A 15,575-nucleotide genomic window follows, 5' to 3' on the forward strand; every position below is an offset into this window, starting at 1 on the left:
CTTTTTCGGACTTGTAGATGTAGATTCTGTGGGTTTTTTTTTTAAATCGCCCGTTCCTTTCCCATTTTGTTGTAGGAGGGGAGGATGTTTGGGGGTTGGTGGTCTGTTGTGTTCTGTTAATTTTCTTATGTGGGGGAGGGGTTGCTTTTAGGGTCAATGTTCTTGTTCTGTGTGAGGGGAGGTGAAGGGAGGGGTTTTGGGGCCTGACGATCGTGTGTTGGGAGGGGGGATTGGGTTTGATATTTTTCTCTGAATGGCTTTCATGCTCTTTCTTTGTTTCGTGGCTATCTGGAGAAGATAGATTTCTGGAGCTCTATAAGGAGACATGCTTTGATAATAAATTAACCTTTGAACTCTTGAGTAGTCCATTCAGCTTTATTCCTCTGATCTTTGCCCAAAACCATTTAAATTATCCCTCAAGAGTCTGTCAAATTCTTTCTTTCAAAACAATCTACATCATAACTAATCTGCATGTAACTTTATTCTCAAATTCCCCTCATTGTGAATTCATACCCCTGGGGCAGCACGGTAGCGTAATGGTAAGCACAATGCTTTACGGTTCAATTCCCACCACTGCCTGCATAAAGTTTGTACATTCTCCCCTTGACAGCATGAGTTTCCTTCCAAAGACCTACCAGTTGGTAGGGTAATTGGTCATTGTAAATTGTCCCATGATTAGGCCAGCACTAAATTGGGAAATTGCTGGGTGGCGTGGCTCAAAGGGCTGGAAAAGCCAATTCCGTGCTGCAGATCAATCAATCAATCAATAAATAATCACCTGCTATCAGGAACCTCTACTTACCCTTGCCCCGTTATCTATATACCTCCAACAAACATACACCGTTTCAACCTAGTAGGCCTCAAATTAAAAAGGCTGTGTGGATATCACAGCTATTTTGAAGCATATATTTGAACTGTACACTGCTATAGAAGCCTCAATTTCACAAATCTGTTCACTGAAGTATTTACATCCAGTTTGACATATACTAAACCAGTGGTCCCCAACCACCGGGCCGCAAAGCATGTGGTACCGGGCCATGAAGAAATGATATGATTTGGCGATATGAAACAATATGAGTCAGCTGCACCTTTCCTCGTTCCCTGTCACGCCCACTGTTGAACTTGAACGCACGCGAGGTCATCAGTGACCCAAGACATGCAAAGGGATGGATCCGTAACCCATTTGTGAATGTCCCCGGTGAATCAGCCATGTCAGTGTGGGAAAAACATCAACTCCTCGAGCTCGTAAATGACGGTGGGCTGAAAGTATGTTTGACATAACATCTCTGCAGGCGTTCTGGATCAAAGTCAAGACTGAATATCCTGAGATAGCCACGAAAAGTACTGAAAACGTTGCTTCCATTTCCAACATCATATCGCTGTGAAGCGGACTTTTCTGCAATGAATGTAATGAAAACTAAATTGCGGAATAGACTGGACATAAGGAACCCCCTTCGAGTATCGCTGTCTCCCATCACCCCTCGATGGGACCGTCTTGTTGCAAGAAAGCAAGCCCAGGGCTCCTACTGATTCAGCGATATTGGTGTGTTGCAATGATTTTATATGTTCATATGAGGAAAATATGCACTGTGTGTTTAATATCCAAACGTTATGACGCTATTGACTTATAAGTGACTTATAATTCAGTGGTCCCCAACCTCCGGGCCGCGGACCGATACATTGCCGCGAAGAATGTAGTGGTACAGAGGTGGCCGGAACACACCCAGCACATCTTTAAGAAAAATACTGAAATAAACAAGCTAATTAATTAGATACTGATGAAGGGTCTCGGCCTGAAACGTCGACTGTACCTCTTCCTAGAGATGCTGCCTGGCCTGCTGCGTTCACCAGCAACTTTGATGTGTGTTGTTAATTAATCAGGTGCTGCCCGGCACGTAAATGTCGGCCCAGATCAGAGGTGATTGCTGATTGTGTCAAAGCTGAGTGATTCTTGTTAATAAAGCTAGACAGTCTGCTGGATAAATGATTTATGGAAGGTTTATTTTACTGAAAGCTCTTTGTGCAGTAAAATGTTACAAATTAAAAAGGCTAGACAAAAAGCATAGAGTATTTTGGTACGATGTATTTTGAGACACGAAGAGGATAAACACCGGATCAAAAAAACGCCACAAAGATACATATACCGAAAAATCAATGGCATTACAGAAACATTTGTAGAATGAACATTTGCTAAAGGAATTGCTATATGCATCTGGAAAGATATAAGTATGTAAATTGATTTACTCAAGGGTGGTACGCAATGTTCCCTCTAACTTGTAGTGACCAGCATGTGCAAAAATCTTGCGCTGTGCAATTTTTTGCCCAAGTGACAATACACCCTATCCTTGTTATATGCGTCTTCAGACAATGCGGATTCACAGTTATGCGAGGAACCGATTTCTGCTGAACAAATTTATGCTGAAAAACAAAATGCCGCCAAGCAAACAACCCTCACCACTTTCTTCAAAGCGGTGTCACCTCCTGCTGCCAGCAGTTCTGAGAGTTCTGTGAGTCTTCCTTCACCCCTTGCTGTCCTTGATGATCCTGATGACACACAACCATCCACCTCATCCATGTAAAGCTGCCTGACACCACAACAACCACTCATCTCCCGGAGCGAACACACCTGCCACTGTTGGTGAGTACTGTACACCTTAGTATGTTAACTTTCTATGATTTATTACATTGAATATTACCTTAAATTGATGAAATATGCCTTGTGGTACTGCTTTTGTGTCATATTGGTATGAAAATGTGAATAAATTACAGATAAAACATATTTAGGAAGCCATCCAGAAGGCATCCCTATTTTCTCCATTTAAATAATTATTCACATTATGTGTCGACTTTGAGGAACATATCCCCCGAATGAGGATAGGGTGTATGTGCACACTGAATGATGTCTTCAATAAAAACAGTATAAATAAGCTAGTTCTAAGGCCTGCAGACAAAACATCGCAAACTCCGTCCACATCAGAAACTGGAAAAGGAAATGTGATTGTGTACGATCGTGAAATATACCTAACATGCCGCCGAGGCAGAGGGTTACAACCTTTTGTGCGCAGTTTAAGTTCCTCTGTGCTCTAGTAGCAAAAGGTGTTTGTGCGCACAAACACACACTTCTCAGAGGAAACATTGTGGCATGGTGGTATAGTGGTTAGCACAACGCTATACAGTACCAGTGACCTGCGTTCAATTCTCGCAGCTTCCTGTACGGAGTTTCTATGCTTGGCCCATGACGCTGTCATTTTCCTCCAGGTTCTCTGGTTTCCTTCCAAAGACGTACCAGTTGGTAGGTTCGTTGGTCATTGTAAATGGTCCCGTGATTAGGCTAAGATTAAATCAGGGACTGCTGGATGCTGTAGTTCAAAGGGCCGAAAGGGCCTGTTCTACACTGTATCACAATAAATTTTTTTTAAATTGCAATGTTTATGTGCTGGATCTATTAGAAGTATGGCTTTCAGACGTTTTGCATTTAAAAATATAAATTTCGAAATTAGACAAATATTTTAATCATCAACACCAATTAATTGTTCTTCAATCATAAATCAGGTCTTCACTACAATATTTCTATAAAGTCAAAACACTACAACTCAAAAAGTTGTTTCCACTTTGTGTGTCAACTGGTGATCTGTGAGTTAACATCTAACACTAGCTTTTGCATGTCAATAAGTGCTAAACTGTAAAGTAATAATGTAATCACACAGCATTTTACATAATGTAGTAACTTCTTTACACGGTAAAACATTTTTAAAAAAATGACAAGCTGATTAATTGACAAGTTTCATTTTTAAGTGAAATAACCCACAGTAAGTGGTGGCGGAGTCAGATACAAGCACTGCCCATCAAGGATATGGATCTAATATAAGAAGATTCAAACAAGAGGACATGGGTTGAGTGTTAGAGGACAGAAGTTTAGGGGTAACATGAGGGGGAACTTCTTTACTCTGAGAGTGGTAGCTGTGTGGAACGAGCTTCCAGCAGAAGTGGTTGAGGCAGGTTCTATGTTGTCGTTTAAAGTTAAATTGGATAGATATATGGACAGGAAAGGAATGGAGGGCTATGGGCTGAGTGCAGGTCAGTGGGACTAGGATAGGGTAAGAGTTCGGCACGGACTAGAAGGGCCGAGATGGCCTGTTTCCATGCTGTAATTGTTATATGTTATATATGGTTAATATGGAACAGGTGGCATTACTGTAAACAGGCCAAAATGCTGCCATGGATGCGATGGGCGGAGTGGCTCACTTCTGTGCTATTCAGTTCTGATCAACCTACCGCAAGCAAGTGAAGTTGTTCCAGGTCAGGTTCTAACTCACTGGTCTTAATGAAGCTGACTGAGAACAGCAGCTCCGAGGGAAATCACCAGTGCTTAATAACACCACCAGACTTAAGAAGACCTGCACACTGTCCATTAATGCTCAGGAACAGGTACTGCACAAATAGATCTCTACTCCATCACCAGACTACACAAAGATTCCATCAGCCTAGACTTGATCAGTTGGGATCCCCACTATCCTGTTGGAAATCTGTTTATTCAACAGTCCACTAGAGTTGTGAGTCTCCATTAAACTGAATTGCAATTCTCAGCATTGACAAGTTGATAGAAAATGTTCAGTTATTGATGATTTTTAAATTCTATATTGTCATGGTTTGGGTGGAGTGCTCAAGATACCCCTCTACCAAAGGAGGTGAAGATCACCTTTGGGCAAGGTGTAGCACTTGCTTAGCTGCCCTGATCAGGGTCATGTGAGGCCATGGGAGCAGGTGGTGGATGGTCATGTGAGCAGCTGGTGCATGTCACAAATCCTGGTTATGTGACCACTGACGCCAGACAGACAACCTTTGAAGAGGATTGATCATGGCTGGGGTCACCTGTCTTGTAAAGACACTGTCCAGAGGAATGCAATGGCAAACCACTTCTGTCGAAAAATTTGCCAAGAACAATCATGGTCGTACGACACAGCACATAATGATCATGATGATTCCCACAGTTATTTTAACCAGGTTATTAAAAGATAAAGGCAATTTAAATATTTTTAAATATGAAGATACAAGAGCAAGGTTTGAAAGGCATATAGACACACACCATGAAGAAACAGGGGATCAAAGGCTGTACACAATATGCAGGCAGGTGTATGGTTTAAATTGAGATCACGCCAGTGTTCAGTCATGCCAGACTGGAGAACTCATCCAGTGAGGCTTTATGGATGGAACTGGGGAATAAGAAAGGTATGAGCATGTTAATAGGGCTATATTATAGACCACCCAACAGAAGTGGGATTTAGAGGAATAAATTTGTCGAAAGATCGTAGTCTGTTGCAAGAAACACAAGGTTGTGACAGTAGGTGATTTTAATTTTCCACATATTGACTGGGTTCCCTGACTGAGTATATAAGGGATTGATTCGTGACAATTTGGTGGAGAGGCTTGAGTGAGAGAAGGCAAAAAGCTGTAGGAAGATTCCCACCCCCTCCCCCAGATTATTTATTGTTTTCCTTCTTTATATTTACACAGTCAGAACAGCAGGAATGCCAGGTAGTATAGCTGAATGCCCCTCTTGTAAGAGCAGCTCCTAATACTCTGCATTAAGGAGTTGGTGCAGGAACTAGATGAACTCAGATCATTCGGGAGGTGGAGGGGGTGATACATGGAACACCTAGCAACATAGCTATACCTGAGGTGCAGGACAAAGGAAACTGGGTGCCAGTCAGGAAGGTGAAGGAGTTAAACAGCCAGTGCAGCATACCCCTGTGCCCCCCCCCCAACAACAGGTTTGGATACCACTTTGGATACGGTTGGGGGGATGACCTGGCAGAGGAAAGTAACAGGGTTCAGGTCTCTGGCACTGAGTTTGGCTCTGTGACTCAAAAGGGAAGGGGTGAGAAGAGGCAAGCAATGGTGATAGGAGATTTGTTAGTTAAGGAAACAACAGAGGGGGTTCTGTGGACGAGAACAAGATTGCCTCCTGGTTGCCAGAGCCAGGAACATCTTGGATCGAGATAACATGAGAGAGGGACAAGGGGATGGGAAATGGTGAAGGGGGTGGAGGCATTACTGGAAGTTTGAGATATCGATGTTCATGCCATCAGTTTGGAGGCTACACAAACGGAATATAAAGTGTTGTTCCTCCAACTTAAGTGTGGTCTAAACCCGGCATTCCTATTCCCATTCCGATATGTCTATCCATGACCTCCTCCACTGCCAGGATTTCACCTATTTCCTAGAGCTTTTCTCTCCTCTCCCCCACCTTTTAAATCTACTCCTCAGCTTTTTTTTCCCAGTTCTGCCAAAGGGCTTCGGCCTGAAACATCGACTGTACTTTTTTCCATAGATGCCGCCTGGCCTGCTGAATTCCAGCATTTTGTGTATATTGCTAGATGGGATAGAGTTTGCCAAATGTTTTCAGGAATGTTTCCTTAATCAGTAAATAGAAATCCCACCGAAAGAGTGTGCAATATTAATCTCCTATCAAGGAATCAGACAGGGCAGGTGACAGATGTTTGTGCAGGGGAACACTTTGCATCTACTGATCATAATACCATTAGTTTCCAAGGACATATGGAAAAGATATGTTTGATCTGTACGCTGAGATTCCAAATTGGAGAAAGACCAATTTTAATGGTATGAGAAAGGATCTGGCAAATGTGGATTGGGACAGACTGTTTTCTGGCAAAGGTATACTTGGTAAGTGTGAGGCCTTCAAAAGTGAAGTTTTGAGAGAACAAAGCTTGTATGTGCCTGCCAGAATAAAAGGTAAAGATATCAGGTTTAGGGACGCTTAGTTTTTAAGAGATATTGAGGTCCATTAAAGAAAAATAAAAGAGAGATGCATAGCATGTACAGGTATAGACAGGTAGGAACAAATGAATAATGTGAAGAGTATACATAATGCAAGAGAGCACTTAAGAAAGAATTCTGGAGGGCTAAAAGAAGGCATGAGGTTGCTCCAGCAGACAACAGGAAGTTGAATCCTAAGGGATTCAACAGATATATTAAGAGCAAAAGGATTGCAAGAAACAAAACTGGTCCTCTGGAAGAACATAAATCTATGTGTGGAGCCAGAAGAGATGGAGGAGATCCTAAATGGATTGTTTTGCATCTGTATATACTCAGAAGACAGACACAGAGTCTATATGGGGTGAGGCAAAGCAGCAGTGAGTTCAGAGATCACAGAGGAGGAGGTGTTTGCTATCTTGAGGCAAACTAGAGCGGATAAATCCACAGGGCTTGACAAGGTTTTCAACACAGACCCTGGGGGAAGCAAGTACAGAAATTGCCAGTGCCTTAGCAGAGATATTTAAATCATCCTTAGTGACAAATGAAGTACCAGAGGTTTGGAGGATAGTGAATGTCCTTCCACTGTTTAAGAAAAGCTCTAAAAATAAATTAGGAAATTATAGGCTGGTGAGCTTGAGATCAGGAGTAGGGAAGTTATTAGAAGGTATTCCAAGAGACCGTACGTATGAGTATTTGGATAGACATGGACTGATAGGGGTTAGTCAGTACGGCTTTACGCGTGGTAGGTGATCAGACAGTTTTTCAAGGAAGTTACAAGGAAAGTTAATGAAGGCAGGGCAGTGGATGTTTTCTACATGGACTTTAGCAAGGCCTTTGACACGGTCCAGCATGGGAAGTTGGTCAAGAAGGTTCAGTCATTTGCCATTCAAGATGAGGCAGTAAATTGGATTAGACATTGGCTTAGGAGGAAAGCCAGAGAGTGGTAGTAGAGGGTTGCCTCTTTGACTGGAGGCCTGTGACTAGAGGTGTGCCACAGGGTTCAGTGCTGGGTCCATTGTTGTTTGTCATCAATATCAATGATCTGGATGATAATGTGGTAAACTGGAAATGCAAATTTGCAGATGACACCAAGATTGGAGGTGTAATGGACAATGAGGAAGACTATCAAAGCTTGCAGCAGGATCTGGACCAGCTGGAAAAATGGGCTGAAAACTGGCAGATGGTATTTATATAGACAAGTGCAAGCTGTTGCACTTTGGTAGGACCAACAAGGGTAGGTCTTACACAGTGAATGGTTGGGCACCGAGGAGTGCAGCAGAACAAAGGCATCTGGAAATCCAGGTCCATAATTCATTGTAAGTGGTGTCACAGGTAGATAAGAGTTGTAAAGAAAGCTTTTAGCACATTGGCCTTCAAAAATCGAAGTACTGAGTACAGGAGATGGGCTGTTATGTTGAAGTTGTGAAAGACATTAGTGAGGCCTAATTTGGAGTATCGTATGCAGTTCTGGTCACTTACCTAAGGAAAGATATAAATAAGTTTGAAAGAGTAAATATGGTCCCGGTGCAGGTTGATTGGAATTTAAATGTTTTGGCAGGACTAGATGGGCCAAAGGGCCTGGTTCTAAGACTCTAAACACAAGGTGAGTATCCCTTTGTGATAAGCTGTTAAATGAATAACTAGCTTCGATGTGTATTTTAATCAAGTGTTCGAACAATTAAGAACAATACTCTTTTCCAATGTTGGCAGTTTTTTCCAGTTTCGGTGATCATGTTTAAAATGGTATTTTCACAATAGATCAGAATCTGAGAAACCAAGAGCATAAAGCTGGAATGGAAATAGTTGCTTCATTGTACTCACCAAAGTCACTGTTAAGGTCATGACCAATACCACATAACAAGTCCATGATTTCCAACAGGAACCTTGAACAGCAAGGCCTTCTTCAGCCTTGCTCCACGGCTTATTAGAGCCAGTTACTGGGACAGATTTCACTCCTCGCTCCATACATGCAGCCTCAGCTTGTCACCAGATGCCGGTTTGTTCGCTGGATAATCAAACTGAGCAGCCAGCAGGTGCATCATCGCTTCTTTGTCAGAGAACAAGCAACAGTCTGGAGGCTGCGGCTGGAATCACCACGGAGACCCCACCGTCTTGGCTGAATGAGCTTACTTTGGTTTCAGAGTCAAGAGTCAGAAAGCAGTTTAATTTAGATCTGGGACTCAGCAGGCAGCTATTTGGCAGAGCAACAGGTTTCTGTGGCTATTTATCCTCATTGCTACTCTATCCGCAATGGCAAAGGTTATTTATGTCCAGATTTATCGAGTGCTAGCTTGTACAGTCCTGCTCTGCACAACAGTTGGCTCTCATCATGACAAGCATTTTAAATATGACATGACTAGTCCACTTGTCTTGCTTAACTATGCACTATTTCTTTGTGTTCTTTTCCACAAAAGCAGACTAAAATGTTTGCAATACAGATTGACTTTGCTCAAACCAATGTCTTAGTGTCAGCTCTTCACCACTGTCACCACAAACCAATACCCACTGTCTAACCTGACCCCAATCTTCTTCATCTGTCATATACACCCTATCCTCGTTATATGCGGGGGATACGTTCCTCGAAGTCGATGCATAATGTGAACAATTATTTAAATGGAGAAAATAGGGATGCGTTCTGGACGGCTTCCTAAATATGTTTTATCTGTAATTTATTCACATTTTCATACCAATACGACACAAAAGCAGTACCACAAGGCAACATTCATATTATATTTCAGAAAACATAGAAAATAGGTGCAGGAGTAGGCCATTCAGCCCTTCGAGCCTGCACCGCCATTCAGTACGATCATGGCTGATCATCCAACTCAGAACCCTACACCTGCCTTCTCTCCATACCCCCTGATCCCTTTAGCCACAAGGGCCTTATCTAACTCCCTCTTAAATATAGCCAATGAACTGGCCTCAACTGTTTCCTTTGGCAGAGAATTCCACAGATTCACCACTCTCTGCGTGAAGTAGTTTTTCCTAATCTCGATCCTAAAAGGCTTCCCCTTTATCCTCAAACTGTGACCCCTCATTCTGGACTTCCCCAACATCAGGAACAATCTTCTTGCATCTAGCCTGTCCAATACCTTTAGAATTTTATAGGTTTCAATCAGATCCCCCCTCAATCTTCTAAATTCCTGAGAATATAAGCCTAGTCGATCCAGTCTTTCATCATATGAAAGTCCTGCCATCCCAAGAATCAATCTGGTGAACCTTCTTTGTACTCCCTCTATGGCAAGAATGTCTTTCCTCAGATTAGGGGACCAAAACTGCACACAATACTCCAGGTGTGGTCTCACCAAGGCCTTGTACAACTGCAGTAGTACCTCCCTGCTCCTGTACTCGAATCCTCTTGCTATGAATGCCATTGAATTCATCAATTTAAGGTAATATTCAACGTAATAAATCATAGAAAGTTAACATACTAGGGTGTACAGTACACACCAACAGTGGCAGGTGTGTGGGCAGCTTTACATGGATGAGGTGGATGGTTGTGTGTCGTCAGGATCATCAAGGACAGCGAGGGGTGAAGGAAGACTCACAGAACTGCCGGCAGCAGGAGATGACACCGCTTTGAAGAAAGTGGTGAGGATTGTTTCCTTGGCAGCATTTTGTTTTTCAGCATAAATTTGCTTGTAGGGAACGACTGAGATTCTGACTCCGTTCTAAACTTGGGTCCATGTCCATCGCCATTTGCGCCAAGTGTTCCACAGCCTTAAAAAATTCTGCCAGTTCCTTCACCGTAAAGTCCTTCACCTGCAACTCGACACTTTCTTCTTCATCGTTATCACCTTCAGTCTGAGTTAAACGCAGAAGGTCATCCACACTTAATTCTTCATCATGAGAATCCAGGAGTTCTACCACGTCAGCAGTCTCGAGATCTGAGAATCCTTCCCCACCAATTTTACAGCCCAGGGCCACACAATCCTGGACAGCTGCAGTGAAGGCAGGAACCCCCTTGAGGGTGTGCACACACTCCGCACAAATTGATTTCCACGCTCCATTGAGAGGCTTCTTACTCAAACCCTTAAGAGCACAGGGGTTTAGTGAATGGTAAGCTAAGAGAGGCTTCATCTTACAGTCTCCTTTGGCATTGGAACACATAAGCAAAGTCAATCCATCCTTTGCTGTCTTGAAACCTAACGCAGTTTTTTCATCCTTACTTATGTACATGCGTTTTGGCATACGCTCCCAAAAAAGCCTGGTCTGCTTTAAACACCTGCTTTGGTGTGATGCTTAACTCAGCTATCATAGCCCGCGACTGCACAGGGTAGAGTCCCAGAGCTGTGTTACCTTCACCTGACGCCACCCTATTTATAATTTCCAACTTTTTTTCAACTGTTAAAGCGGTTCTCTGCTGCTTGGCTAATGGCCCATGACTTGACATCGGACGCTTAGGAGGCATAGTTAAATATTTCAAGCACAAAATCACTGCACCGTAGGTAAAAGCAACAGAAATTTAAGAGTGCAAGATCGCACATCCATATGTTGCCAAAACCAATGCGAGACTGGCGGGAGTGAGACTGTGAGGTGTAAGCACGTGACTTGTACTGGCGGGAAAGCGGTGCTTCTTGTCCCAACAGTGAGACTGTGAGGCGTGCACACGTGACTTGTATTGGCGGGAAGGCAGTGCTCCTTGCATAATTGAGAGTTTTGGACCCACATAAGGAGAAGTTGGATAGAAATAGGTTCCTCGCATAACTGTGAATCCGCATTGTCTCAAGACGCATATAACGAGGATAGGGTGTACTGTGGAAATAAAATGTTCCCTAGTCTGGGGAAAACTCTTGCAATTTTTCAGCTACTTGAGTGAAGAAACTTCCATCAGCCTCTCTACTCACTCAGTAGCCGTTTCCGGAGGAGGCGTACAGGAGTGAGACAGGTCAGCTGGTTGAGTGGTGTTGTAGCACCAACCTTGCACTCAACAGCCGTAAGACCAAGGAATGGACTTCACAAAGAGTACACCAAGGGAACACACACCAGTCCTTACAGGGATCAGACGTGGAAAGATTGAGCAATTAATTTCAAGTTCCTGGGTGTCAACATCTCTGAGGATCTATCCTGGGCCTGACATATCGATGCAGTTACAAAGAACAGAGGCTATATTTCATTAGGAGCTTGAGGAGAATTAGTATGTCACCAAAGACACTTACACATTTCTACAGGTGGAGAGCATTTTAGCTGGTTGCATCAACACCTGGTACAGAGGGGCCATTGCACAGGACTGGAAAAACTTCAGAAAGTTGCAAACTCTGCCTCCTCAGCATCAAGGACACTTTCAAATGGTGATTCCCCAAGAAGTCAGCATCCATCATTAAGGACCCCCACCACCCTGGACATGCCTTCTTCTCTTGCTAGGAGATACAGAAGCCTTCTTCCTCTCCAACATCAGATTTCTGAATGGACAGTCAACCCAGAGACACTCCCTCACGATATCCCTCTCTTTTTGCACTATTTGTGAATTTAATTTTTTTTTCATATTCACTGTAATTATGGTTTTTATTATTATATATTACATTGTACTGCTGCCACAAAACAACAAACTTTGTGGCATATTCCAGTGATATTAAACCTGATTCTGATTCTAATTCTATTACCTTGCTCATCATTCACTGACAAAATCCAAGGAAATTACCCTTTCTCAACTCATTAGATATTAAACTAATAAATCAGGGCATTAACATAGCTACTGTCCTGGAGAAACTACCCAAACAAAGAACCCTCAATTGTTTTAAGATCCTTTGTAAATCACATTATTCCTGTCTGATTAGTGCACATTTATCATTCAGAACCAAAACACAGCAGATGCTAGAAGTATGAAATATTAAGCTGTTCGGATGTGCCTTACACTGCTGATTAAAACAGTGGGACATATCGATTAATTATTCATTTGCTTTTTGTATCCCACCTCACTATTTATGTCCAAGATAACGTCATCAAACTACCTGAACTGTGTAGCTAACAACCCATCCAACATCACTCGTGTCCTTATTCCTTTTATGCCCTCATACTTCAAAGACAGAACCAGCATTTTCACATCACTTTCCATGGCTTCAATTGTCTTCAAACAATCAACAGCCAATTAAATTCCTTTGAATCATTAATTTAGAAAACGCAGCAAAAGATTGTGCATAGGCCTCAGACAGTGGCAAAGTGCTATATATTTGTGATGCTGATTGAGAATGAAATATTGTTACACACACAAGAAAGACTACAGATTCTGGAAATCCAGAGCAACACACACTAATTGCTGGGGGCAGTGGGGGGGTTGGGGTGCGTTTGTGACTCAGCAGGTCAGGCAGCATCTTTGGAAATGAATCATCAGTGTTTTAGCGCTCTGCTTTCTCCAAGAAGATTCTGGAAGGCAGCGAGCGCGAACCTCATAGTGAGCGGGTTGCAAGCCAAGCTCTGGCTCCATTTCACCGATTAAAGCCCCCACTGTTTCAAAGCATAGAAACATAGAAAACCTACAGCACAATACAGGCCCTTCGGCCCACAAAGCTGTGCCGAACATGTCCTTACCTTAGAAATTACCTAGGGTTACCAATAGCCCTCTATTTTTCTGAGCTCCATGTACCTGTCCAAGGATTCTCTTAGAAGACCGTCATATCCGCCTCCACCACCGCCGCCAGCGGTCCATTCCACGCACTCACCACTCTCTGCATAAAAAACTTACCCCTGACATCTCCTCTGTACCTGCTTCCAAGCACCTTAAAACTGTGCCCTGGAAAAAAGCCTCTGACTATCCACACGATCAATGCCTCTCATCATCTTGTATACCTCTATCAGGTCAGACAGAGAATGAAAATGATAGATGGAATAACATCATGGTTAGAAACAGTGGAGGCAACAACTACAATTCGGAGGGTCAGGGACCACGATGGATGGAGAGACATCATCGCCCACGCCGAATGGCAAGGCACCTGAATGATGATGATCAGGTCACTTCTCATCCTCTGTCGCTCCAAGGAAAAAAGGCCGAGTTCACTCAACCTATTCTCATAAGGCATGCTCCCCAATCCAGGCAACATCCTTGTAAATCTCCTCTGCACCCCTTCTATGGTTTCCACATCCTTCCTATAGTGAGGCGACCAGAACTGAGCACAGTACTCCAAGTGGGGTCTGACCAGGGTCCTACATAGCTGCAACATTACCTCTCGGCTCCTAAACACAATCCCATGATTGATGAAGGCCAATGCACCATATGCCTTCTTATCCACAGAGTCAACCTGAGCTGCAGCTTCAAGTGTCTTATGGACTTGGACCCCAAGATCCCTGTGATCCTCCACACTGCCAAGAGTCTTACCATTAATACTATATTCTGCCATCATATTTGACCTACCAAAATGAACCACTTCACACTTATCTGGGTTGAACTCCATCTGCCACTTCTCAGCCCAGTTTTGCATTCTATCAATGACCCACAGTAACCTCTGATAGCCCTCCACACTATCCACAACACCCCCAACCCTTGAGTCATCAGCAAATTAACTAACCTATCCCTCCACTTCCTCATCCAGGTCATTTATAAAAATCATGAAGAGTAGGGTCCCAGAACAGATCCCTGAGGCACTCCACTGGTGACTGACCTCCATGCAGAATATGACCCGTCTTCAACCACTCTTTGCCTGGAAAGTATTGTCCAGGTTTTTTCTGCATTCTGGATGTGAACTGTGGACTACAGACTCTATTTTTCAGTCTTATAGTTTGTGTATTCTGTGTTTTTTTGGCCGACCTTCTCAATTTTTTGTTGTACGGGGAGGGGGATTTAGGGTCGACATGCCTTATCCATTTTGTTCAGCTTTTTTGTGCAGGAGAGGGGATTCAGTGGCCGATGTGCCTTATCCATTTTGCTCAGTTTTACTGTGAGGGGGGGGGTTGGTGGTTGATGTGCTTGTTTCATTTTGTTCATTTTTTTGTGGGGAGATGTGATTTTGGGGTTGATGATCATACTGCTTTTCTTTTCTTTTTCTTTCTTGGTTTTATGGCTACCCGGAGAATTAAAGAATTTCCGAGTTCTTCAATTCTGTGTCCTGACCTCTATGACTCGACAGGAGGTTTGCAAACAGTAGGCAGATAATAAATGAACCTTTGCACCAGTCGACATTTCGGGCCAACACCCTCCTGCAGGACTGAGAACGAAGGAGGATGATTCCAGAATAAAAAGGTGGGGGGAAGGAAAAGGAGGACAAGCTAGAAGGTGATAGGCAAAGTCAGGTGGATGGGAAAGGTTAAGGGATGGAGAGGAAGGAATCTGATAAGAGAGGAGAGTGGACCATAGGAGAAAGAGAAAGAAGAGGGCATCCAGGGGGGAGTGATAGACAGGTGAGAAGAGATAGGTCAAAGGTCAGAATGGAGAATAGAAGAAGAGGGGAGGGTTGAGGGATGAGTGGCCACACATTTTAATTCCACATCCCATTCCCATTCTGACATGTCTATCCACAGCCTCCTCTACTGTAAAGATGAAGCTACACTCAGGTTGGAGGAACAACACCTTATATTCCGTTTGGGTAGCCTCCAACCTGGTGGCATGAACATCGACTTCTCTAACTTCCACTAATACCCCACCTCCCCCTCGTACCGCATCTGTTATTTATTTTTATACACACATTCTTTCTCTCTCTCTCCTTTTTCCCCTCTGTCCCTCTGACTATACCCCTTGCCTGTCCTCTGGGTTCCCCCCCCACTTGTCTTTCTCCCCGTACCTCCTGTCCCATGATCCTCTCGTGTCCCCTTTTGCCAATCACCTGTCCAGCTCTTGGCTCCATCCCTCCCCCTCCTGTCTTCTCCTA

The 15,575-nt window shown here is 43.4% G+C and overlaps 1 protein-coding gene across 3 annotated transcripts in view; it reads right to left on the reverse strand.

Annotated features, from left to right (window-relative positions):
- grip1 (glutamate receptor interacting protein 1) overlaps positions 1-15,575 on the reverse strand; it is a 344,038-nt gene that overhangs the window by 158,560 nt on the left and 169,903 nt on the right. Inside the window, exon 1 of one of the 3 annotated variants that reach the window (XM_072267519.1) lies at positions 8,599-8,877. The exons of the other annotated variants lie outside the window; for them this stretch is intronic. Within the exon in view, the coding sequence (XP_072123620.1) occupies positions 8,599-8,644 (46 nt within the window). The 5' untranslated portion in view covers positions 8,645-8,877. Of the gene's footprint in view, positions 1-8,598; positions 8,878-15,575 lie in introns of those variants that run through there. 3 annotated transcript variants of the gene reach the window in all.

This window comes from Mobula birostris, chromosome 9, assembly GCF_030028105.1.
Source record: "Mobula birostris isolate sMobBir1 chromosome 9, sMobBir1.hap1, whole genome shotgun sequence".
Taxonomy (NCBI): Eukaryota; Metazoa; Chordata; class Chondrichthyes; order Myliobatiformes; family Myliobatidae; genus Mobula; species Mobula birostris.